Source organism: Theropithecus gelada, chromosome 15 (genome assembly GCF_003255815.1).
Source record: "Theropithecus gelada isolate Dixy chromosome 15, Tgel_1.0, whole genome shotgun sequence".
NCBI lineage: Eukaryota > Metazoa > Chordata > Mammalia > Primates > Cercopithecidae > Theropithecus > Theropithecus gelada.
Genome location: NC_037683.1, coordinates 89,776,511 through 89,804,025, shown reverse-complemented (window position 1 = coordinate 89,804,025; position 27,515 = coordinate 89,776,511). Strand labels below are relative to the sequence as shown.

At 43.8% G+C, this 27,515-nt stretch overlaps 1 protein-coding gene across 1 annotated transcript in view; it reads right to left on the bottom strand.

Annotated features, from left to right (window-relative positions):
- The window catches only part of PCSK5 (proprotein convertase subtilisin/kexin type 5), a 466,873-nt gene that overhangs the window by 12,443 nt on the left and 426,915 nt on the right, over positions 1-27,515 (bottom strand). The window contains exons 30-34 of the mRNA XM_025360325.1: positions 25,747-25,964; positions 24,016-24,252; positions 19,105-19,335; positions 14,785-14,962; positions 8,934-9,151 (exon numbers count right to left, since the gene is read on the bottom strand). Coding sequence (XP_025216110.1) covers positions 8,934-9,151; positions 14,785-14,962; positions 19,105-19,335; positions 24,016-24,252; positions 25,747-25,964 — 1,082 coding nt within the window. The remainder of the gene's footprint in view (positions 1-8,933; positions 9,152-14,784; positions 14,963-19,104; positions 19,336-24,015; positions 24,253-25,746; positions 25,965-27,515) is intronic.

Here is a 27,515-nt window from a genome sequence, read left to right as displayed (position 1 = left end):
AGAGGAGGTCTGAATCTACAGCCTCTGTTTCCTGTGGAGACAATACTCTTTCTCCTAATTCAGACACCCCAGAAAGGACCGACCCAAACATTTCTTCTATGCAGGTATCAAGGGATAACTTCTGGAAAGTTTGGGGACAGGAGATCTAAATCTAGCTCATTCTGTTAGGAAGTCCTGGACATTTTTGCTGATCATTTTAAAATGGGAACATAAGATTAATGGGCATAGAATGTGCCTGGTATTGTAAGTTGGAACTTGATATAGGTCTTCCCATCAGAACAATCCTGTAAAGGGTGGTTTTTGAACTTGAAATAGAACCATGGATCTGTCATTTACATTCACAATGTAGTTAAATTGACATTTCATGGCTGAACTGTGAGCTCAATCATTTATAATGTTTCTGTGGAAAAATAAATTCTGAGCTCCAAACAACAGCTTAGAGAATAAACACCTTTATTACTGAACTGCTTCTTAGGTTGGAAGGTGCCTGTAGTGATATAAATTCAAAATCACTTTATTTTTATCTTAGCTCTAGCTTCATACAGAATTTCCTACATGTTCTGGAACATTATTGTGGTCTCTGATGGAAGAATCACTCTTCTCCTATTTCCATTCTTCCTTTTTCCCATTCTATATTTTTCTAAAATATAGCTTATATGTCTTACTTCAATTTTTAACATACAAGAGACTTTTTTTTTTTTTTAAATGAAGAGAAATTAAAGGTAGATACATGTTCTCACTTTAATGTGGAATCTAAAACAATTGAACTCATAGAAGTAAAGAGTAGAATGGTGGTTACCAGAGGCTGAGGGGACTGGGGAGATGCTGGTCAAAGGGTATAAGGTTCTCGACAGGAAGAACATGTTTTTTGAGATCTATTATATCTCATGGTGACTATAATTAACAATAATATATTGTACTTTCAAAATTGGTAAGACAGTAAATTTCAGATGTTCTTACCACAAAAATGATTAAGTATTTGAAGTGATGGATTTTTTTTTTTTTTTTTTTTTTTGGTGGAATCTTGCTCTGTTTCCCAGGCTAGATTGCAATGGTGCAATCATGGCTTGTTGTAATCATGGCTCACTGCAGCCTCGACCTCCTGGGGTCAGGTGATCCTCCTACCGTAGCCTTCTGAGTAGCTGGTACTACAGGCTCACACCCCACACCCAGCAAATATATATTATATATTATTTATTTTTGTTTTTAGACAGAGTCTTGCTTTGTCACCCAGGCTGGAGTGCAGTGGCGCAATCTCAGCTCACTGCAAACTTTGCCTCCCAGGTTCAAGCAATTCTCCTGCCTCAGCCTCCTGAGTAGCTGGGGCTATAGGTGTGCACCACCACACTTGCCTAATTTTTTTGTATTTTCAGTAGAGATGAGGTTGCATCATATTGGCTAGGCTGGTTTCAAACTCCTAACCTCAAGTGATCTGCCTGCCTTGGCCTCCCAAATTGCTAGGATTACAGGCATGAGTCACTGCGCCTGGCCAAATTTTGTTTATTTTTTATAGACATGAGGTCTCACTATGTTGCCTAGGCTGGTCTCAAATTCCTGACCTCAAGTGATCCGCCCACCTTGGCCTCCCAAAGTACTGGGATTACAGGTGTGAGCCACTGTACCTGGCCTGATGGACATGTTAATTAGCTTGATTTAATTATTCCACATTGTATACATATATCATGACATCCCTTCGTACCCTATAAATATATATAATTATAATTTGTCAATTTATAATAAAATAAATTAAGAGTAGAAAACACTAAAAGAGGGGGAACAGTCCATAACTAGGTTAGGTCACAAAATTCCTACCTTAAGGTTGGTTACATTTTCTTTTTTTTTTTCTTTTTGTTTTTGGAGACAGGGTTTTACTCTTGTTAGTAGAGACGGGGTTTCACCATGTTGGCCAGGCTGGTCTTGAACACTGACCTCAGGTGATCTGCCTGCTTTGGCCTCCCAAAGTTTACAGGCATGAGCCACCATGCCTGGCCAAGTTTGGTTACATTTTCCAGAAGACCAACAATAAATTGTCTGAGGCTCAGATCCTAGGCAATACCCAAGGGCACTATATGTCAGCTTTGGGTGACAAATCGGACTTCATTTACATCTCCTACACCGATTTATTGCAAAACTTGCACACTTAGGGTACTCAGAATCTTTAGCAAAAGGCACTTTGTTAATTTCCAGAAGGCTTTCTATTATTTTAAAGTTTAACACCCTACATCTATCATCGCTTCTAAGGTTCTGCGGGAGCTTTGGGACCTAAAAGACAGGCATTTTGTCATTTCTTTAAAACTCAGAGCAGCTCACCATCTGCTCTCCTTCAGACTGAATCCCATGGGATGAATTCAACAAATGCAGAGCAACTTCTGGGGTCTGTTCATGGGCCTCCGTCCGCACAGAAAGATGCAGCTTGGGAGAGTTAAGAGGCTTTGGTTACTCAGCCTGGATTTTGATTCCAAACCATTTTATGAGGAGAAGAAACAATAACACAAAACCAAAAAACAAACAAAAAATAAATAAAATTTTATGAGGAGGATAAGTAAAAAGTTAGGTGTGTGAAGGCAAGAAATGAGCTAATTATGGAGGTATCAGTTACAGAGAAAGGTACATATGAAGCCTGAGTGTGCTATGTTTTCCTGCTCCACCTCTCCTTCCATGCTTTTACATATTTTTCTTTTTTAACATCTAAAATTGTTGGGCAGTCCAAAGTGAACGAAATGTAATTTAGTTGGTAATTTCTTATTTAGGTTGCTAAATTATTTTTCTGATTCTTTCATGCATCCTCATTTCTTACTATGAGAGTTAATGACTTAAAAAGGAAGGAATTCATCTTTTTTTTCTACCTAGTTTGTATCCCACAAGAAAAACCTGTCTCCAGATTTTGTATCTATATGTTGCAAAACCAGATGATAGCACAACATTTTCCTAACCAGCAAGGGACATGCGTGCTATAAGAAAGAAAGGACTGCTCATTGCAAATAATTATATTAAAAAATAACATTAAATAAAAAATAAAAATTAAAAAAAGAATGATAGCAGAAAAAATGAGCACCAAAGATAGAAAACTTCAACTGGGCAAGTTCATGGGTTGACGTCAAATACAAGAGGAAGAGGTACAAACACTCAGGACAGCTTCAAGATTTACCCACTAACTCCTAGTCATCCCTTGAATACAATCTCAAGAACCCTGTGTGGATGAACTTTTGAGACTGAGAATGCCCAAAATCATCATCCTTAATTCACCCAGGAAATCTCAAACCCAACTAAAGACACGTATAGTATTTCTATACTGTAAGGGCACAGTAACCAAAATACCATGGTACTGGTACAAAAACAGACACATAGACCAATGGAAAAGAATAGAGAACCCAGAAATAATGCCACACACCGAAAAACCTGATTTTTTTACAAAGTCGGCAAAAATAAACAATGGGAAAAAGAATTTTTGGTCAATAAATGGTGCCGGGATAGCTGGCTAGATACATGCAGAAGAATAAAACTGGATCCCTACCTATCACCATATAGGTGATAACTCAAGATTGATTAAATATTTAAATGATAAACAACCCCATCAAAAAGTGGGCAAAGGATATGAACAGACACTGCTCAAAAGAAGGCATTTATGCAGCCAACAGACACATGAAAAAATGCTCATCATCACTGGCCATCAGAGAAATGCAAATCAAAACCACAATGAGATACTATCTCACACCAGTTAGAATGACGATCATTAAAAAGTCAGGAAACAACAGGTGCTGGAGAGGATGTGGAGAAATAGGAACACTTTTACACTGTTGATGGGACTGTAAACTAGTTCAACCATTGTGGAAAACAGTGTGGTGATTCCTCAAGGATCTAGAACTAGAAATACCATTTGACCCAGCCATCCCATTACTGGGGATATACCCAAAGGATTATAAATCATGCTACTCTAAGGACACATGCACACGTATGTTTATTGTGGCACTATTCACAATAGCAAAGACTTGGAACCAACCCAAATGTCCATCAGTGACAGACTGGATTAAGAAAATGTGGCACATATACACCATGGAATACTATGCAGCCATAAAAAAGGATGAGTTCGTGTCCTTTGTAGGGACATGGATGCAGCTGGAAACCATCATTCTCAGCAAACTATTACAAGAGAAAACCAAACACCGCATGTTCTCACTCACAGGTGGGAATTGAACAATGAGATCACTTGGACACAGGAAGGGGAACATCACACACCGGGGCCTATTGTGGGGAGGGGGGAGGGGGGAGGGATAGCATTAGGAGATATACCTAATGTAAATGATGAGTTAATGGGTGCAGCACACCAACATGGCACATGTATACATATGTAACAAACCTACACGTTGTGCACATGTACCCTAGAACTTAAAGCATTAAAAAAAAAAAAAAAAAAGTAAGACTTTGGCCAGGTATGGTGGCCCACGCGTGTCTTCCCAGCACTTTGGGAGGCCAACGTGAGCTGATCACTTCAGACCAGGAATTTGAGACCAGCCTGGCTAACATGGTGAAACCCCATCTCTATTAAAAATACAAAAATTAGCCAGGCATGGTGGCACATGCCTGTAGTCCCAGCTACTCAGGAGGCTGAGGCAGGATAATTGCTTGAACCTGAGAGGCAGAGGTTGCAGTGAGTGGAGATCATGCCACTGCACTCCAGCGTGGACAACAGAGCAAGACTCTGTCTCAAAAAACAAACCAACAAAAAATACGAAAATAAGCCACGGATGGTGGCATGAACCTCTAGTTTCAGCTACTTGAGAGACTGAGGCATGAGTATCACTTGAACCCGGGATGCGGAAACTGCAGTGAGCTGAGATTGCATCACTGCACTTTAGCTTGGGAGACAGAACTTTAGCCTGGGCGACAGAGTGAGACTGTCTCAAAAACAAAATAAAATAAAACAGGTGGGAACAATAGACACTGGGGAATACAAGAGCAGGGAGAGAAGGAGTGGGGCAAGGGTTGAAAAACTATGAAACCCCGTCTCTACTCAAAATACACACACACACACACACACACACACACACACACACAAATTAGCCAGGCATGGTGGTGTGTGCCTGTAATCCCACCAGGCATTTGGATTAGTAGAGTGAGGCTGGGCAATAATTTAGGGTACAATCCTCTTCTAAGTATCTGATTATCCATTAGTAATACATATGCATTAAAAATAATATTTTATAAGTTCAGGTTCTGACAGCCCATTCGCTTTAAACATAATGAAATTATGGAATAAATATAAAGAGAGAAAAACAAACAACAAAAAAGATAGATGGCCTTACATAGAAAATGTAATCTCTTTGGAACATAAAGGAAATATAAATGCAAAATGGCAGTCAGGTTCTAACCATCCACCTTCTCTGCTCCAGGACTGGAAGTAGGCAGTGGTGGCTGTGAGTTCACCTTTTCTACCAAAAAAGGAACTAAAAGTGTTTTATGTAAGACCAGGGCCAAAATCCAGGCTTAGAGCTTAAATCAGGAGTCATGTTGAGACTCTGCCTTCACAGACATCAACTTCTGACAAGAGCTCTCCTGAGCTGCTAGTTGAATTGCTGATGGGATCTGTGCTGTCATCAATATCACTTCCAGGAACGCTGGAACATCTTGTTTCTGGACTGAGTTTCAGGTTGGAGACAGGAATAGTTAATGGAAAAATTTCCAGACTGTGAGAAGTAAAGATAAAAGAAGAGAGAGAGGGAGTAAAGAACCAAAACCAAAATATTTCATTTACAATGAGCTAAGACCAACATTCCAAAGTATATAGATAAAATGAATGCTAAGAAAGATGTCAGGCCAGTGCAATGGCTCACTCCTGTAACTTCAGCACTTTGGGTGGCCAAGATGGGAGGATCGTTTGAGCCCAGGAGTTCAGGATTAGCCTGGGCAACATAGCGAGACCTCGTCTCTATAAAATAAAGTTAAAAAAAAAAAAGATGACAAACACAATCAATAATTAGAACATAAATTTACCTCAGATAATATTGATTTCATAAAAACATTTGACAAAGTCTTTAAAATTGGTGTGTTTAAGATGCTCATAAGTAAATAAAAACATAGTATCCATAAATATATTAAATTATAAGATACAAACAAAGATCTAAAATAAAAATGGATGAGAAAAAGAAACAATTAGAAATCTTTTTTTTTTTGGCATGGTCTCACTCTGTCACCCAGGCTGGAGTGCGGTGGCACAATCACAGCTCACTGCTGTCTTGACATTCCTTGCTCAAGTGATCTTCCCACCTCAGCCTCCTGAGTAGCTGGGATTACTATTGTGTGCCACCACGCCTGACTAATTTTTGTATTTTTTTTTTTTTTTTTGTAGAAACAGGATTTTGCCAAGTTGCCCAGGCTAGTCTTGAACTCCTGGGCTCTAGTGTCACTCCCACCTCGGCCTTCCAAAGTGGTGTGATTACAGGTATTAGTCACTGCACCTGGCCAATTAGAACTCTCAAAAGTAAAAATATAGTCACTTAAACTGAAAACAAAAAGATAGATGGGTTGGATTTTAAACGGAGCACAGAGAACAAGTCAGGGAATGAAATGGAGTGCTGAAGAATTAACCTAGTATAACTCACATAGAGTCAAAGAGGTAAAATAAAAAAGAGTAGGTAGGATACAAAGGACAGATAATAAACTCTAAATTGCATTTAATAGAAATTCCATAAAAGGAGATTGGAGGGGAGAGTGGAGAAACAATATTTGAAGATTTTTTTTTTTTTTGAGACAGTCTCGCTCTGTTGCCAGGCTGGAGTGCAATGGCGTAATCTCAGCTCACTGCAACCTCCGCCTCCAGGTTTCAAGCAATTCTCCCACCTCAGTCTCCCAAGTAGGTGAGAGTACAGGCACTTGCCACTACGCCTAGCTAATTTTTGTATTTTAGTAGAGAAGGGGTTTCACCATGTTGGTCAGGCCCGTCTTGAACTCCTGACCTCAGGTGATCCGCCCACCTCAGCCTCCCAAAGTGCTGGGATTACAGACGTGAGCCACCGCGCCTGGCTATTTGAAGATCTTATAGTTGAACACTTTTTAATTTGCAAAAAGACATTAGGAATTTGTTTCCTATACAGTCATCCATTCAGTGAACAAACGCTTAATGAAAACTTATGTTTTACACTCCAGAGTAGAAACAAGGGATACACAATGAATGTAGTATAATCCTTGCCTTTGCTTGAGGGGCTCACAATCAGTAGGAGGGGTGGACTTGTTTAATTACAATGTGATGTAAAATTTCTATGATAAAGCAGTGTATTACAGAATTAAGAAGGAGGAAGAATACTCCTGGGAGGACTAACAAAAGCTCCACGGAGGAGATGAGATGATACTCAAGCTGAATCTTTAATAGAGGGTTCCCTAGAGCATTGAGTCAATAAAGGCATGAAAGAGCCTGGCACATTTGGTGGCTGCTGAGTGGTTCTGGGTAGTTCTAGCTTCTAGAATATATGGAAGAAGAGTCCTTAAGGCATAAGTTAAGGGAACTGCTGGGAAAATCTGAATCACCTTTTAAATATAAAAACATTTATTGGCCAGGTGCAGTGGCTCACACCTGTAATCCCAGCACTTTGGGAGGTCAAGGCGGGCGGATCATGATGTCAGGAATTCGAGACCAGCCTGACCAACATAGTGAAACCCCGTCTCTACTAAAAATACAAAAATTAGCCGGGCGTGGTGGTGTGAGTCTGTAATCCCAGCTACTCAGGAGGCTGAGGCAGGAGAATCGCTTGATCCTGGGAGGCAGAGGTTGCAGTGAGCTGAGATCATGCCACTGCACTCCAGCCTGGGCGACAGAGCGATACTCCATCTCAAAAAACAAACAAACAAAAAAACACTTATTAAAACTTTACTGAAGTGTAATAAGTAAATGCATAGAATGGAGAGATATACCACATTCATAAATATAACTCAGGATTGTAAAGATGGGGTTTTCTCCAAAATAAATTCAATGCAATGCCACTCAATATCAAAATACTTTTTAAAAATGAAAGATTTTTTAAAAATGAAACTTGACTGATTACGTATTCACGTAAAAGAACTAAGCATAGCCAAGATAATTTTGAAAAGCACAGGTATGTATCCTACCAGCTAATAATATTTTTTGTAGAAAGTTTTAACAATTAAAATATAGAAGTATTTCTTTCTTAAATATTGAGAAGCGTTCATGGTGATCACATATTTATGGCAAGGTGTAGAGAAAAATGAGAAATTTGAATTTTAGGGCACTCACTCTGGCATTAGTATACCAGATGACCTGGTGTGGGGGCAAGATTCAGAGTTGGGGTGACCTGCTGGCTGCTTCAAAAGGTGTGATACTAGATAGTAAAAATGGAAGATGAGGGTAGTGAGAGTGGAAAAAGATCTCATTAGATAACTATTTGGGAAAGAGAATCAACAGATCTTGAAGTTTAGCTTTGTTGGAGGTGGGTGGGTTGGGCAGGTGACAAGGGAAGAAGAGTCGAGGAGAACTTCAAAGTATCAGCCTGGGCTCGTGGGTAGATGGTGAGCCTTAATGATCTCTTGGACAGACAACCAAGTTTCTGTAAAAGAGGTATGGAACTTACGAGAATTTGAGGCAGAAGTCTCAGGGAATAGTGCAAGCAACGAAAATAAACAAATCCCCCCAGACAGATTCATCAGGTAGAATAGGAAAATGACGAGTGGACGAACAGTGCTTCCTCAAGGAGATGATACCTGTCTCTGGGCCTTGAAGGATGGGGGATGGGCAGGAACAGCCCAGGTTAGAGGGAAGAGGCAGAAGTTAAGAGCAAACAGAGGGCGCTGATGCTGGAGAGGATCATACACGAGGTGGGGAAGCAAGAGGAATCTCCCAGGTGGTGAGAAGAGAGAAAGGGGCAAAGAAGGAAGAAAACTTTTTCATTTTTCATTTGCACACATGCAAAATGACAGACTCTCACCTTTGCATTGATCACAAGTCGGATGGCATCTCTCACAGGTCTGTGTGCTTTGCTCTACATAGTAATGGTCTGGGCAGGAGGGATGACACTCTCCTTTGGAGCGGAGCAGAAAGAAAAATCTCTCGCAAGACAGGCAGTCTGTGGGCCGTGGGCCCCGGCACCCCTTGCAGATCCTGTGGCACCTCTCACACCGGCCGGTGGAGTTGTCTGCGTAATACCTGAAACCGAGGGAGAAGAAACGATGGAATACCAAGCTTAGATCGTAAATTGGGTGCAGTGGAAAAACGTGGTAGTCAGGTTTCATTTACAAGCTGGGTGACTTTAGCCTCTTTACCTTACTCATTAGATTCATTGCTAATAACACTAATGAATCCAATGATTCCCAGTGTTCTTACCGGTAAATTGGGCCAATCCCTCCCCTATTATTTGTGAAAGTTAAACTGGGTAACTAACACATATGAAAAGACCTAGTGCTTATCACACCTAGTAGCATCTCCATTGTTGCTAGCTACCATTGCCTTTTTCTACCATGTGCCTCTCCAAATTCATGCTTTAAGTTGTGGTTAATGGCTGGCATCAGAGAATGGAAGGATTAAAAAAAAATTTTTTTTTTTTTAAAATAGTGATGAGTGTCTCACTATGTTGGCCTGGCCATTCAGAGGTACATTTAAAAAATCCATCCAGGCTGGGTGCAGTGGCTCACACCTGTAATTATAGCACTTTGGGAGGCCAACATGGTTGGATCACTTGAGGTCAGAAGTTTGAGACCAGCCTGGCCAATATGGTGAAACCCTGTCTCTACTAAAAATACAAAAATTATCCAGATGTGGTAGCATGTGCCTGTAATCCCAGCTACTTGGGAGGTTGATGCAGGAGAATCATTTGAACCTGGGAGGTGGAGGTTGCAGTGAACTGAGATCATGCCACTGTATTCCAGCCTAGGCGATAATGTGAGACTCCATCTCAAAAAAAGAGATCCATCTGGCCAGGCACAGTGGCTCACACCTGTAATCCCAGCACTTTGGGAGGCCAAGATGAGAGGATGGCTTGAGGTTAGGAGTTTGAGACCAGCCTGGTGAATCAACATGGTGAAACCTCATCTCTACTACAAATACAAACAAACAAACAAAAATAGCCAGATGTGGTGTGTAGTCCCAGCTACTTGGGTGGCTGACGCATGAGAATCATTTGAACACAGGAAAGTGAGCTGAGAGCACACCACTGCACTCTAGTCTGGGTGACAGAGTGAGACTGTCATAAATAAAATAAAATAAAAGATAACATAAATAAAATAAATGTACCTCTGAATTATTCTTCTAATTTGTCAATTAAAAAACAGATTTTGAAATAGGAGGTGACAAGTGTGATATTGACATTTACATAACAGATATAACCTTGTTTGAAAAGATTTTTGGAGGTTAAATATAATAACTATAACCACTATTCATTACGTTTCTACTAATATGCCTGATAGTATTCCAGGGACTTCATAAACATTATTTCACCTTGTTGAACCTGCAAATGAGAACCTAGAGTGTGGAAGTTACCATTTGCCCTAGGGAACAAGACTACAGTTTTAAATCCCAGCCATAACCACTTACAAGCTGTGTGACCTTGGGCCAGTCACTCAACATCTCTGTGCCTCAGGTTTCTCATCTATAAGATGGGGCTAATGTTAGTACCTACAATTAAACATGTGATTACTGAGAAAGGGGTGGGGACCATGATGGGCACTTTATAAATAATGAATGTACATTAGTGATAATTATAAATTGTATGATTTATCCTCATAACAAATCTTATGATTTAGGTATTATTATCCTTATTTTACAGAAGTAAATATTGAGGCTTAGAGAATTTAGACAACTTGCTTAAAGTCAGTTAGTGAAGTGGGACAATATGATTTGAGCTTAACTGTTAAACGCTGTAACAAAATAGTTCATTAATTGAAGGTAAACAAAGGTTTGCAAGCAAGACATAAGAGGGTAACAAGCTCATCCTCTTGCTAAGGATGAGCTTCTAAAGGTCATCTGATTCATCTCTGTATCTCTAGACATCAGCACCACTAAACCTATCCTAGAAACCTAAAGATTCATCTTTGTTTTCTCTGGTGCAACACTACAGGTCCCAATAGGCTTTTTTTGTAGACTGATTCAGCTCCGTGAACTTGCTGAGAACTCACACCATGCCTAGGTTATGCTGAGCCTTGCTCTATTTAGCCACCCGTCACTGATCTGAGGGAGCACATTGGAACCTCAGTGGCCCGGCTTGTGGTAACTGGAGACCTGCTTCGCTTTCTGCAGTTATGTGAAGAACAATGACTACTATGTGTCAATCTGTAAGACTGAGGTATCTGAGAGACAAAGCGATGATGAGCTGAATGGCTGACAAAGCCCACATAAGACTCAAGAAAAGAAACCATCAGAGAAAAGTGAAATGTACACAGAGCAGAGGGAATACACAGGATTAGAGTCAGAAGATTGAATTTTTACTCCTGGCTCCGCCATGTATTAGTAGCTCCATGACTTTAGGCAAGTCACTTAACCCCTCTGAGCCTCAGTTTCTTCATCTGTAAATTGGAGAGACTAATAGCAACCTCATGAGATTGTTGTAGAATCAAATCATAATGTAAAGATACATTGTGAGTGGAAATACTTTGTAACTCTTAAGCAGCATACAAAAGTTTTTTTTTACCTAATGTTTTTATTGTAGATTGTTATAAAGATGAAAATCATCAGTAGGAACTGTGGGAAAGAAAGCTTATCAATTTTAAGTAGGTTTTTTAAATTATCAAGGAGGAATGCTAAAAGAGACAACAAAGAGTTTATTGGACCAGATTAAAAGAGTACAACACCACTGCTTGCTTTGAGGACTCATCAGTTTTCCAGCTTCGAAGAGCATAAGCATAAGCAGTAACCTAGGCTTTAAAGAAACTTCTCTGAGTTAAACACCAAAATAATTATGTGGGTTGGGATAGGGTGCAGAGAAGTATATATCTACTTTTCCAAGGCAGAGATTTAACATACGAGGCTTATGCCAAGCATGTGGAACACTGATTTTACTAAAGGAAGAGTTCGCCTCTTATACCTCATGAATATTCAATTTCTTCTTTATTAAAGGGATCTATGGCAACCTGTGCCTCCCCTCACCAGCCCTGGGTTCACACACCGTGGAACAACTGTCTTCTTAATTCCATGGTCTGCATTCTACCTAGATGACAGGATGATTAAGCACCCTTTTTGTGCTTGAGAGTATTTACTGACTTGATTTGAGGAAGATGGGCTTCAGATCTTTTCAGACACTTACTAGGGTGATGCAGAAGGGCTAAGCCAGGTAGCTTCATCCCTGGTTTTTTTTTTTTTTTTTTTTTGACAGAGTCTTTTTCTCTTGCCCAGGCTGGAGTGCAGTGGTACGATCTTGGCTCACTGAAACCTTTGCCTCCAGGTTTAAGCAATTCTCATGCCTCAGATTCCCGAGTAGCTGGGATCACAGGCGCCTGCCAACACACCCTGCTAATTTTTGTATTGTTACTAGAGACAGGGTCTCATCATGTTGGCAAGGCTGGTCTTGAACTCCTGGCCTCAAGTGATCTGCCCACCTCAGCCCCGGAAAGTGCTGGAATTACAGGCATGAGCCACCATGCCTGTCCATCCATCTCTGTTCTTAATCTGGCAGGGCCCTTTCTTCCTTGATCTATATGGCTGGTATTTTTCTTTCTGAGACAGAGTCTTGCTCTGTCACCCAGGCTTGAGTACAGTGGTATGATCTTGGCTCACTGCAACCTCCTCCTCCTGGGTTCAAGCAATTCTCCTGCCTCAGCCACCCAAGTAGCTGGGATTACAGGCACATGCCACCATGCCTGGCTAGTTTTTGTATTTTTAGTAGAGATGGGGTTTCACCCTGTTGGCCAGGCTGGTCTTGAACTCCTAACCTTGTGATCTGCCCACCTTGGCCTCCCAAAGTGCTGGGATTATAGGCGTGAGCCACCATGCCCGGCCTGGCTGGTGTTTTTCAAGAGCTGCTAATGTGTGGCTCTGTGCTGAGTGTTGTAGAAGCAGATGTAAGACATAAGAAGTGTTTTTCTTCCATGAGTTTATGATTTTCTTGGGAAGAGGCATATAAGAATAAGAATAAACTCTTAAAGTCAGTGATATGGTTTGGCTCTGTGTCCAAATCTCATCTTGAATTGTACTCCCATAATTCCCACGTGTTGTGGGAGGGACCCAGTGGGAGATGGCTGGATTGTGGGGGCGGTTTCCCGCATGCTGTTATTGTGGTTGTGAATAAGTCTTACGAGATCTGATAGTTTGATAAGGAGAAACCAGTTTCACCTGGCTCTCATTCTCTCTCTTTGCCTGCTGCTATCCACATAAGATGTGACTTGCTCCTACTTGCCTTCTGCCATGATTGTGAGGCCTCCCCATCCACATGGAACTGTAAGTTGAATTAAACCTCTTCCGTTTATAAATTGCCCGGTCTTGGGTATGTCTTTATCAGCCGTGTGAAAACAAACTAACATGGTCAATCTTTCTCTTACTCATCTTATTTATATATAAAAAGTGCTCGTCATGAGACATGTTAAATAAATAAGCGAATGAATGAGATAAATCAAAATGCAAGGCAGCATATAGCACTGAAATGAATGAAACAAGCAGTAACTGCTATAGGACTGAAGAGACGTGTCAATTTGGGTGAAAGCATTTGAGGAAGGTCTAAGGTCACAGCCCTTGATTTGGGTCTGGAAACTCCCAGTGCTCTAGGTTATTGATTGGGTAGAAAGAGTCAGCAACAGGCCTATCATCAATCTTTTACTCTTTACTGGGGATGCCCAGGGGGAAAAAAAGGATATCCTGGCAATCAGACCTTTGGATAACACTAACAGTTCTTCCTGGCAGAAAAATAATAGAGTCCTTATCCGTGAAATGCTTTTAGAGGGATACATCAAGTGTGTGTCTAGGTTGTTTATGATAACAAGACCTGTAATTTGTGGATTTATGGGGGACATGACAGGCTGGGGAATTAATGGGGAATAAATGGAGATGTTAATGGAGCTATTTCCTTTGTAAATCAATGTTCCGCATTCACTGCTCTCCTCACATAAGCAGGTTGGGAGAACGTGAGACCCTGAATTTTAAATCTGAATCAGAACAAGTCCTGAAGCCGAAGAAATAGAACCTCCATTAATGGTCTTGGGTTTCTCTGAGGAAAGGATGCTTTGCTTCTGCCTTGTGATTACTGAGACCCTTTGCCAAATTGTTTTAATTTTTAGAAACAAGGTCTTGCTCTGTCACTGAGACTGGAGTGCCGTGGGGCAATCATAGCTTACTGCAGCCTCCAACTCCTAGGCTCAAGTGATCATGCCCCGCCTCAGCTTCCATAGAAGCTGGGACTATAGCCTCATGGCACCACGCCCAGCTAATCTTATCTTAATATTTTACAGACGGGGTCTCACTGTGTTGCCCAGGCTGGTTCAAACTCCTTGCCTTAAGTGATCCTCCAGCTTCAACCTCCCATGTCGTTGGGATTACAGACATGTGCCGCAGTGCCCAGCTGCCAATATGCTTTGGATCATCATTGAGGACTGTCGCTGAGGAAGATCAATTGCTCAGGTGAGTCTGGCTCGACAATCTGACCCTTTGTGATAACTCACTGGATCACAAGAGTAACAGCCTCTCCTGTTTCTCTTCTGTTATTGTGAATTGGTTCATCTTTGCTCCTTACTAGCACTGAGACTTCAACCTGGTTTTATAAGTGTTCTGAATCTTAGTTTCTTCCTTTGTAAAATGGGTTGATATCTGGTGTGACTGTGGAATTACATGGGACGGGGGGGGGGAATGTATTGAGCACTTACCCTTCCCTGCACTGGAGCAGGCACTCTTTTCCTAGCTGGAACCAGCCTGGTCGGCAGGAGTGGCACTGCCTGCTGTGTCTCCCTTCACATGTCCTGCAAGAGCTGTGGCAGCGGGCACACTGGTGGCTGTCCTCATCAGCATAATAGCCCTCTGGGCAGTCCTTCACACAGGTTGTGTCTGTCATGGGAGGAAAAATGTCTGTTTGGACATTGAGCATGACACGTGTCTCCCCTGTGTTCTCCCTCCTGTGTACCACGGTGGGAGGGAGGAGAGGGCTTCAGGAAGAATGGGATGATGTCCCTGTGAACTGACGGATATGTTTGGGAACTAAGATGAGTGTCTAAGAAATAGAATTACCCTAAGGCCACGAGGAATACAAGGAAAACAGAAGTCACTGATGTGGTTTTGCTCTGTGTCCCACCCATATCTCATCAGTGATCCCATCTCATCTCATCAGAGATCCAAATCTCATCTGTGTCCCACCCAAATCTCTCAGTGGATTAGCCGTGGTGGGTAGAACAGAAACTATGGTCCGGCGACTGTGGATGTTGGCAATGACTCATAGTCCAGCTCATGTATCTGGTTAACTAGGGGGAAGCCCTAGCTTCCTAAAGAAAAAACATCTCTGTATTAGTCTCTTATTGCTGTTCTTACCAAGTATCCCCAACTTGGGGGCTTGAAATAATAATTTATTATTATACCGTTCTGGAGGTCAGAAGTCCAAAATAGATCCACAGGGCTCTGTTCCTTTTAGAGGCTCTAGGAGGGAATCTGTTTCCTTTCCTTTTCCACCTGCTAAAGTTCACCTGCATGCCTTGGCTCATGGCCCCTTCCTCCGTCTTCAAAGGCAGCAGTGCAGTAGCTTCTCTCTGTCCCTCTGCTTCTGATCACATCACCTTCTACTACTGACTCTGATCCCCTGGCATCTCTCTTATCAGACCCTTGTGATGGCATTGGGTCTACGTGGATAATGCAGGATAATCTCTCTACGCTGAGATCCTTAATTAAATCACAGCCCCAAAGTCCCTTTTACCAAATAGAGTAATACGTTTACAGGATCTGGGGATTAGGATGTGACATCTTCAGGGGGGCCATTATTCAGTCTAGCCTAATGTCCAAAAAAAGTATCTAATTTATAAATAGCCTGACCTTGGTGGTGTGGTGGTGTGGGACAGGGTGGAGAGAATGTGAGGAGACCAGGCTGAGCAAATCTGCACCCACCCTCAGGGGGATACACCTCTGTGTCCTACACCAGCGCTGAAGCCTCAGCTCTAGTCTAATCTGCAGCCTCGGATGAGGGGAAGGCCACTTTGTGGAGGCAAGGTGTCTTCTCTGTATGAAGGCATCTGAGATGATTACTGGTGGCACTCTAGATTGGAGGTAGGTAGAAAAGAAGGTTTTGGGAATCTTCCCATGGGATTACGTGGAAGACGTGGCTGGAGGGAATGCTTTTATGAAGTAGCAGCTGCTGGGAGAGAGAGTCACAGAGATTTGTGGGCCAGGAGCTAAGGTAGATGGATAGAGAAGACTGGTCTCTATGAGTGTTTTCTATTATGAAGGGATCAGGAATGGCATTGAGAATAGGCCTCCCTGTGTCTTAGCAGGGGGATGGTGTCCTCCCTCAATATGAAGAGGAGAAACTTGCCGCACATGTCTTTAAAACATTTTTCTTTTATTAATGTTTAAACTTTTAAAATTTAAAATTTTTATTTCTTTTTCCATTTTTTTGTAGAGATGAAGTCTCACTATGTTGCCTAGACTGGCCTTGAACTCCTGGACTCAAGCAATCCTCCTGCCTTGACCTCCCAAAGTGCTGGGATTACAGGCGTGAGCCACTGCGCCCAGCCCACCACACGTGTCTATTTGGAGTTTCACGCTTCTCAGGTCTACTGTCCTGGTGGGGGAGAAAAGTGCTCATACTTCCTGGTCTTCACCATATTCATGTCTCCCTTCTGTCTCCTATGGCTTCTTTTTTAGTTAAGTTTTGTTTCATTTTCGTTCTCCTATGCTTGTTTTAAGCCTAGTCACAGTATCCCTGGAAACCTGAGGACATTACTTCATGTTAGCAATAACCTTCAAACTGGATCTGTGGGACGTGGCCTACGTTGACCTGTGCCACATTTTCCTCAAGATTTCTTAATCAACCATGCTAAATGGGGGGGAAATTTTGACGAGGAGGTGAATATCTACATGTTCTTGAAGTGTAACTCCACAGGCTATTTATCAGTTACAAGGGAATAAATAGTAATTATGCAGTAGAGAAACTGAACATCTTGGCCAGGTGATCAACATTAATATCACCGAGGAGAGGCAGGTGGAGATCACGTTTCTCCAGATGTGACTCTTGGAGGATACAACATCACTTCTGAAGTATGCTGGCCGAGCACGCACACTGCAACTCAGCACGGACAACTTCACACTCACCCAAAAGGAAAAATGAAGACTGTATTTTTCTTTTCTCTTTTCTTTTTTTTTTTTTTTTGAGATGGAGTCTTGCTTTGTCACCCAGGCTGGAGTGTAGTGGCGTGATCTCGGCTCACTGCAACCTCTGCCTCCCGGGTTCAAGCGATTCTCCTGCCTTAGCCTCCTGAGTAGCTGGGACTACAGGTGCCCGCCACCACGCCCGGCTAAATTTTGTATTTTTAGTAGAGACAGGGTTTCACCATGTTGGTCAGGCTGGTCTTGAACTCCTGACCTCATGATCTGCCTGCCTTGGCCTCCCAAAGTGCTGGGATTACAGGTGTGAGCCACTGCACCTGGCCAAGACTGTATTTTTCTAAAGCATTGATATTGTAAAAGAAAAAGAAAGTCTGTGGAAACATTTCAGATTAAAGGAGGCTAAAGGGACATGGAAGGGCCTGGCATAGTGGTTCCTGCCTGTAATCCCAGCACTTTGGGAGGCTGAGGCAGAATAGCTAGAGCCCAGGAATTCGAGACCAGCTTGGGGAACACAGTGAGACCCTTGTCTCTAAAAAGAGAAAAAAAAATTAGCTGGACATGACATGGAAGGACCAGACATGGTGGCTCATGTCTGTGATCCCATCCCACCTACTTGGGAGACTGAGGCAGGAGGATCTCTTTTTTTTTTTTTTTTGAGACGGAGTCTTGCTCTGTCACCTAGGCTGAGTGCAGTGGCGCAATCTTGGCTCAGTGCAAGCTCTGCCTCCCAGGTTCACACCATTCTCCTGCCTCAGCCTCCCGAGTGGCTGGGACTACCACGCCCAGCTAAATTTTTTGTATTTCTTTTTTAGTAGAGACGGGGTTTCACCGTGTTACCCAGGATGGTCTTGATCTCCTGACCTCGTGATCTGCCCGCCTTGGCCTCCCAAAGTGCAGGAGGATCTCTTGAGCCTAGGAGTTCAAGGCTGCAGTGAGCCATGATCATGCCACTGCACTCCAGCAGCCTGGGTACTGCGCCTGGCCACCTTGTCTCTTAAAACAAAAAACAAAAACAAACAAACAAAAATGTGGCTGGGCGTGGTGGCTCACACCTGTAATCCCAGCACTTTGGGAGGCTGAGGAGCGTAGACTGCTTGAGACCAGCAGTTCAAGACCAGTCTGGCCAACATGATGAAGCCCCATCTCTACCAAAAACACGGGAAAAAAAAAAAATTAGCCAGGCGCGGTGGTGCCCACTTGTGATCCCAGCTACTCAGGAGACTGAGGCATGAGAATTGCTTGAACCCAGGAGTCAGAGGTTGCAGTCAGCCAAGATCATACCACTGTACTCCACTCTGAGCAACAGAGTGAGACTCCTTCCCACAAACAACAAACAAACAAACAAAACGGGACATGGAAGCTACATGAAACAATGGACTCTAGACTGAATCCTAAAGGGGCATTGAGAAAATTTTAATGTGGATAGTATATTAAAATATCGTATGAAGGTACAATTTATTAGAGTTGATAACTATCCTGTGGTTATATAAGAAACTATCACTAATCTGAGGAAATATTTATGGGAAAGGGGCCATGATGTATGCCTTCAAATGGCTTCGAAAAATATATATTTGGAATGATGTACATGTATACATTGAGAGAGTGAGAGAAAGAGAGTGAGAGAGAGAGAACGAGTGAGAAGGGGAGAGAGCCCGCAAACAAATGATAAAGCAAATGGGGTAGAAGATGAGCAATTTGCGAACTGGATGAAGCACATCCGTGTGCTGTTCTTTGTACAGTTCTTACTCTTGCATCTTTTCAGTAGGTTGGAACATTTCCCAAACACAAAGCAAAAAATCAAAAAGAAAGAAGGCAGTGTGCAAGGCAGTTTCCCAGAGGGAGGGAAACACAAAGCCCTCCTCGGAGGAGAAGTAACTCACTGAGAAGAAGGCTGACCCTGGGGCATGTTTGACACTGGTCCTCCGCCGGCCCCGTGCAGTGGAAGCACTTAGTGTGGCAGGGCTTGCACCCGGGAGCATCCTCATCCCAGTACTCGGAGGGGGCACATTTCTTGTTGGCCAGGCAGCTCCCATGAGGGTTCATCCTCAGGCCTTTCTGACAAGTGGTGCAGGTCCCAGACGATGAGCAGGTCAAGCAGGACTTGTGACAATCTGTGGGCATGGAGGGGCAACAGACAGAGTGAGTGAGAGCCAGGATGGCCGTCGGGGAATGGCTTCCCCTGGGAAAGGGTGTTCACATTCCTTCCACATTTCTTCCGGAGATTTCCAGAGCTCTGGGCCGAGGGCGTGGGACCATGAGTTGGGTACAGCCCTTGAGCTCTGGGGTGGACCATTCTTTTGCAAAATGAGAGACAAGTATTATTTTATTTTCTGTTGTATCCAGGGAGTGCCTTCCTGCAACGGCCACCTCAGAAATATTAGTAAGGCTCACTATAATTACCCAAACTGCAGCAAAATAATAACAAGCCATTCTGTAACAGCACCAAATTTTCCACCATCACATCTACTGTTATGGTCCTCCAGTCACCTCCGGAGTACCTTGAACTTATCGCCAATACAGCAATTGTTGGAATGTATTTAATTGTCTGTTGACAAATGAAGGTCCCTTTTGCATTTATTTTTGAATACATAGTGCCTATGAGAGAGCCTGGCATGTAACAGGAATCAATAATTATTTGTTAGAAAAAGAAAATGACAATTCTCTTCCACCTCTAGGTTTTCTTTTTCTGTATTTAAATAGAGATGGGGGCTGGGTGCAGTGGCTTATGCCTGTAATCCTGGCACTTTGGGAGGCCAAGATGGGTGGATTGCTTGAGCCCAGGAGTTCAAGACCATCCTCAGCAACATGGCAAAACACTGTCTCTAGAAAAAACACAAAAATTAGCCGGGCATGGTGGCGGGCACCTGTAGTCCCAGCTACTCAGGAGGCTAAGGTGGAAGGATCTCCTGAACCCAGGAGGTCAAGGCTGAAGTGAGCTGTGATCACACCACTGCACTCAAGCCTGGGTGACAGAGCAAGACCCTGTCTCAGGAAAAAAAAAAAAAATAGAGATGGGCCTTCACTTTACTGCCTAAGCTGGTCTTGAACTCCTGGCCTCAAGTGATTTTTCTGCATTGGCCTCCCAAAGGGCTGGGATTACAGGCATGAGCCACTGCACCAGGCCGACCATCTCTGGGATTTAGTAGTTGCTGTTCTCTCTGCCTAGAATTCTCTTCTCCCAGATGCATGCATGGTTTGCTTCCTCCTTTTCTCTATGAAATCTAAGACATCTCTCAAGTTTTATCTCCATTCTGCCTATCTTCCTGTCCTGCCCCTCTGCCTTACTTTTGCTTTTGGTTTATGGTCTTTAGTACCTATCTTCCCTAATAGAATGTGAGCTCCATGAGGGCAGGGACTCTGTCTCACTCCCTGCTGTTCCCCAGGCCTGAAAGAGCACACGGCACATAGCGGGCCCTCCTGTAAGCATTCCCTGGGTGGATACGTGCATGGTATTATTATTGCTTATATTATCCTCTCATTTTATCTAAATCAGGAAATTGAGGCTGGAGATGCTAAGTCACTCATGCTAAGTAGTATCAGGAGTTGAGCCCAGGACCTCAGCAACTGCCTCCCTGCTTCTGCCCCAGTGCCTCAGGAAAGGTATGGGACTTTTGGAGGTGTCTGTACTATCTATTAGGGGATAATCTGCGTGATTGGAATGGATCTAAAGTCCTTGTGTTTCTTAGAGAAGATCCCGCTTACAGATTTTTTTTTTTTTTTTCCCTATAGGTTCTTGCTCCGTCACCCAGGCTAGAGTGCAGTGATGTGATCATGGCTCACTGAAACATTGACCTCCCAGGCTAAAGTGATGTCCCCATCTCAGCCTCTCGAGTAGCTGGGACTACAGGCACACACCACCACATCTGGCTAATTTTTGTATTATTATTTTTGTTTTAGAAATAGGGTCTTGCTATGTTGCCCAGGCTGGTCTCAGATTCCTCCCGCCTTGGCCTCCCAAAGAGATTACAGATGTGAGCCACCGTGCCCAGCTGAGATTGCTCCGTTCTAAATGCTTCTCTACATTTCCCTGAATCTTAATTTTCAGATCAGGTTCTTTGTGTTATCTCTCTGGAAAGTCAGGTTGTCACTGTGTTTCTTCCAATACCACATTCCTTCCCAGCCCTTTGGTCTGGTAGAAAGTGCAATGGCGGCCGGGTGCAGTGGCTCACACCTGTAATCCCACCACTTTGGGAGGCCGAGGCGGGCGGATCACCTAAGGTCGGGAGTTCGAGACCACCCTGACCAACATGGAGAAACCCCATCTCTACTAAAAATACAAAATTAGCTGGGCATGGTGGCACATGCCTGTAAATCCAGCTACTCGGGAGTCTGAGGCAGAAGAATCGCTTGAACCAGGGAGGCGGAGGTTGCGGTGAGTTGAGATCGTACCATTGCACTCCAGCTTGGGCAACTAGAGCGAAACTCCATCTCAAAAAAAAAAAAAAAGAAAAAGAAAAAGAAAGAAAGTTCAATGGCATTGTAGGGAGACGCCTCAAGTGAGTTTTCAACTCTGTCCTCACCAGGTGCTTACCTTCTCAAAGCATCTATGTGCTTCTCAGAAAAATGGAGAAAATTGCCATTTACCTCATTGGCTCTCAACCCACACTAAGCATCAGAATTACTGGCGGTGGGAGAAGGAATTACAATGTTGGGTGCAGGCATCTGTGGTTGTTAGAGCTGCCCAAGTGATTCTAATGGGCAAGCAGGGGCCTTTCTCAAGGAGATAATTAAATCAGATAAATTAAGAAAACATGCTCTGAGACCTGTAAAACTCTCTGTATGGTAAATTACTTTCATTATTCAACACCAGAGAAAGGCCAGAAGTTGAACCTCAGTTCCGGCCTTCGCACAGGCAAGATGGCGCTGAAGGCCTGCGGCTGAGTCTCCCACCTCCCGGAAGCCGTCCCCAGCTCCACAGCCTGCCTCCTACATGAACGCCCGCCTCTTCTGCCTGCGGGCACAGCCTGGACATCCATGCTTTTTCGCATATGGGCAGGTAGGACATTAACACTAAATAGTGCTTTATATAAAACACACAAAAAGGCATAGCCACCTCACAAGGCTGGAGCAGAAAGCCTTCAGGACGGAGACACATCTTCCTGTCCTACCAAAAACCTTCCCGAGTATGTCCTAGGGCGTGGGTGTCCCAGGGTTTCTCAGTGGAAGGTCATTCTCAGACTCTCACGGTTGTTAGGGGAACTGCCTCTGGACATCTATCTCGTGTTTGCTTGGGGGCAACATAGTGGGGGTGAAGGACCGCAGGCTGCCTCATCGGAGTGAATTCTGGGGCTCTAGAAAAGCCCCCTGGCCCACAACATTTCTCTCACTTGCTAGAGAATTCTAGAGTGCATCACTTATTTTATTTTTCTGTTCCTTGATAATGAATAAGAGGCAAATTATTCATGCTGAGCTAAAACATAAGGAGGTATAAATAATAGCAGAGCCTTTCTTGAACATGTAGGGACTGAGTGGGAGTGGAAATGGGGACCTTGGAGCAGGAATTGAAAGATGAAGAGGAAGGTGGGGAGCTTCCAGGGAGCAAACCACGAAGGGAGGCTGGGCGCGGTGGCACACGCCTGTAATCCCAGCACTTTGGGAGGCCGGGGTGAGGTTAGGCATTCGAGACCGGCCTGGCCAACATGGTGAAACCCTGTCTCTACTAAAAATACAAAAATTAGCTGGGTGTGGTGGCAGGTGCCTGTAATCCTAGCTACTCAGGAGGCTGAGGCAGGAGAACCACTTGAACCCGGGAGGTGGAAGCTGCAGTGAGCTGAGATCATGCCACTGCACTCCAGCCTGGGCAACAGAGTGAGACTCCATCTCAAGAACAACAACAAAACATGGGCCTAGTGCTGTGGCTCATGCTTGTAATCCCAGCACTTTGGAAGGGCGAGGCAGGAGGATCACTTGAGGTCAGGAGGTTGAGACCAGCCTGGCTAACATGGTGAAACCCTGTCTCTACTAAAAATACAAACATTAGCAGGGTATGATGGCGCATGCCTGTAGTCCTAGTTATTTAGGAGCCTGAGGCAGGCGAATCGCTTGAACCCAGGAGGCAGAGATTGTAGTGAGCCGAGATCGTGCCACTGCATTCCAGCCGACAGAGTGAGACTCTGTCTCAAAAAAAAAAAAAAAAAAAAAATCACCCATGAAGGGAGACAAGAGGCACCAAGAAAGTTTTTTTTGCTTGTGCTATAAACTTTTAATGGCTTAACATTTCAAGAAAAGTCTCGGGTGACATTTGAGGGCTCCTTCTCTCTGCTGTAAATCTTTATATGAGAACTGTTTTTGACCAGCAGTTCATAGCCACTATTGTGAGGAAGGTCCATGTGATTTGTCACTAATAAAAGTTACCTGTACAAAGCTTATGAGCGATTCATCTAAAAATTATTTACAACCGATTCAAAATATGCCTCCTTGAGTGAGAGGGTAAGAGGGTAAGTGAGAGGATGAGACAGGCTGGACATGGTGGCTCACACCTGTCATCCCAGCACTTTGGGAGGCCAAGGCAGAGGATTGCTTGAAACCAGGAGTTCAAGACTAGCCTGGGCAACATTCTGAGACCTCGTCTCTATGTTCCCAGCAACTCTGGAGGCGAAATGGGAGGATCACTGGAGCCCAGGAGGCAGAGGCTTCAGTGAGCCATGTTCATGCCACTGAACTCGAGCCTGGGAGACAGAGGGAGACCTTGTCTCAAAAAAAAAAAAAAAAAAAAGATGACAGCTCTGGAGCTGGGGCTGGAACTGGAACTGCAAACCCCGGAGCCTACTTTGAATCCCAGAAGTCTTTACCTCTGCACTCGTTAGTCTCTTTTTCATAATAGGTTCCTGCTGGACACTCCTCCAAGCACAGCCCATCATAGAGGACCCAGGAACTCTCACGACAGAGCTCGCAGTCGTCGACTTTGGGGCCACTGCACTCCAGACAGTCTTTATGGCAGGGGACACAGTGGCGCGAGTCTGCGTAGAAGCCACGGGGACAGGACTGGTGGCACATATCATCATGCAGGAAGAACTCAGGCATGCACTCTGGGGAAAGGAGGAAGCAGCAAGTTATCCCCGGGGGACAGGAGAAAGGAATCCATTGTCCACAGTGGGCTAGCTCCTCCCTCAGCACTTTGGTTGATTTGACCTGAGAGTACCCTAGCCCTTTCCCCATCCTACCAGGGCAGACAGAGACTTGATGTCTAACAAGCCCTGCCTTGGGAGGAGGAGGAGGCCACACATGGTGACCATATTAGATGGTGCTGGACTTACGCACTGAAATGGTCTGCCCTTTGGAGGTGCAAAAAATTGCAACGCTGCAAAAGACAAGGATGGCTGAGAGGCTGGCGGTATTGTTTGAAAACCCTGAAGAGCATTAACAGATTTAAAAAATTGTATCGGGAACTTCACACTCTGTTCGATACAGAAAGCAGTTTAGGAATGGTTGGATTAGTTAACTTTTCATTCATTGATCAGGTACCACAATGAATAAAGGATTGATCAGTGTGAAGAATACATTGCGGGTTTATTTTATTTGTGTTCATTTTCTTACTTTGGGGGGAATCCTGGAAAACACTTGAGGTCACACCGAGAGAATACTTTGGATAGGACAGCACCAGTTAAATGAGTCTGTCTTATTCTGGAGAGAAAACTGAACAGCTTTTTTTGGGGAGATAATTCCCGAGGGAAAAAAACAATAAAACCTGTTCATAGCCAGAGCGGTCATCTCAGTCATCATTGCCCGAACTTTTCTTTCTTATCCTTTTTAACAATTGTAGTTTTCTAGCTACCTCTGTGTTTTGTGGCTTACTATCAGTCTATAAGATTTTGTGTTCAAAAAGATGGGAACGGGTGGGCATGGTGGCTCACGCTTGTAATCCCAGCACTTTGGGAGGCTGAGGCTGGTGAATCACCTAATGTCAGGAGTTCAAGACCAGACTGACCAACATGGAGAAACCGCGTCTCTCCTAAATATGCAAAATTAGCCGGGCGTGGTGGCCCATGCCTGTAATCCCAGCTACTCTGGAGGCTGAGGCAGGACAATCGCTTAAACACGGGAGGCAGAGATTGCAGTGATCGCAGAGATCGCAGAGATTGCAGAGATCGCGCCATTGCACTTCCTTAATCTCATAACAGCAGCCTCTCAGCGGTCGGTCAAGCTAAATCCATTAGCTTATGTCTGACTTGCAAAACTCCATCTCAAGAAAAATAAAAAAAAGATGAGAACATTGGGTTCTTCTCTGTATTGCTAGCACGTAGGATAGCACTTGCACACCTGCTGTGTGTGTACATGTGGGTGTGTGTGTAAGAAATCATGCAAAAAGGGGTTCTTGCTTGTCTTAGCTTGCAGCATCCGTAATGAAAAGACACTTGAGTGTATCTCACACTCGAGTTTTCTGATGACAGGCACAGAGACATACATTTCAGGAATGGTAGGGACACGGGTTCCCACAGCCCTTTGCCAGCCACCATCAGATAATCGGCCCCCACCCGGTGGCTCAGCAGAGCCTCGCTCTCCCATGGGAAGCTCCCAGGTACCTTTGCATGTTTTCTCATGGATGCAGTCCTGACACATCTCTGGACAATGCTTGCACACCCCCTCCACAGCCACGTGCCTCTCGGGGCAGGTTTCCTGGCACACTCCGTGGTGCAGGACGAGGCCTCCTTCACAAGAATGGCAGTTGGTGGTGTTTCCTTCACACGTTCTGCAAGGAGAGCTACAACGTTCACATACGCCATCTTCTGCGTAAGAGCCCCTGTGGAAGGAAAAGAGAGTGCAATTGGAGAAGCTGCCCTGCTGGAGAAGTGACTCTTTCCTGGGGAAAAGGAATTAGGGCTAAAAACAAAAGGGCTGCTGCTGTTGTCAGCTGAGAGGCATCCACGGGATTTATGAGGAAGTGAAAAAGAACATTCAGAAAAACGTAAGGAAAAGGACAGGCATTATTCTTGTGAAAGGAAAATAAATCACCACCCGATATTACTAAGCCAAACGGAAAAATAAGCTGGGAACTGCTTAGGGCAAACCTGCCTCCCACTCTATTCCTTAAAAAGATAGCTACTGGCCGGACGCGGTGGCTCACGCTTGTAACCCTAGCACTTTGGGAGGCCGAGGCAGGCAGATCATGAGGTCAGAAAATCAAGACCATTCTGGCCAACATGGTGAAATCCTGTCTTTACTAAAAATACAAAAATTAGCTTGGCGTGGTGGTGCGCACCTATAGTCCCAGCTACTCGGGAGGCTGAGGCACGAGAATCATTTGAACCTGGGAGGCAGAGGTTGCAGTGAGCTGATATCGCACCATTGGACTCCAACCTGGCGACACAGCGAGACTATGTCTCAAAAAAAAAAAAAAAAAAAAAAAAAAAAGACGGTTACTAAGATTTTAAAAAGCTACAATGGGTTGGGTAGGGTGGCTCACGCCTGTAATCCCAGCACTTTGGGAGGCCGAGGCAGGTGGATCACCTGAGATCAGGAGTTTGAGACTGGCCTGGCAAAACCCCATCTCTACTAAAAATATGAAAATTAGCTGGGTGTGATGGCATATGCCTGTAGTCCCAGCGACTCAGGAGGCTGAGGCCGGAGAATCGTTTGAACCCAGAAGGTGGAGGTTGAGGTGAGTCAAGATCACACCACTGCACTCCAGCCTGAGTGATAGAGTGAGACTCTATCTCAAAAAAAAAAAAAAAAAAAGCTACAATGTACATCTTACATATATTGATTGATGTCTCATGTCTCCCTAAAAAGTATAAAATCAAGCTGTGCCCTGCCCACCTTGGGCGCATGTCATCAGGACCTCCTGAGGCTACGTCACCGGCTTGTGGGCATGTGTCCTTAACTGTGGCAAAATAAACTTTCTAAATTGACTGAGACCTGTCTCAGATATTTGGGGTTCACATTCTTGTGAATTTGATTGGTTTGAGAAGAACTGTTGCTAATTTTGTTAATTTGTGTGTAGTTTGGTCATCTTCCCTTTTCTCTATATGACCCCCTAATTTTCATTATTGTTTCTTTCTTTTTGTTAGAGCCTAACTTTAGAGTAGAAAATATTTTTTATTCAATTAATACATTTTAAAAACATTTAATAAACTTAAAAAATATTTCCAAAAGGCTCAAAAGGGTTAATACCCTGTCAGATTGGAACCACTGGATGCTCTCACCCAGTCTCTGATGACTTTTTTCAAGCACGTACATATGAACATTTGCACACAGCACTAAATATAGTTGAGTACCAGTATGTTTGTGCAAATGACCTTCTTCCAGGCAGAATCTTATGTCTGTATATATAGAACCCCAATGATTATCTCAT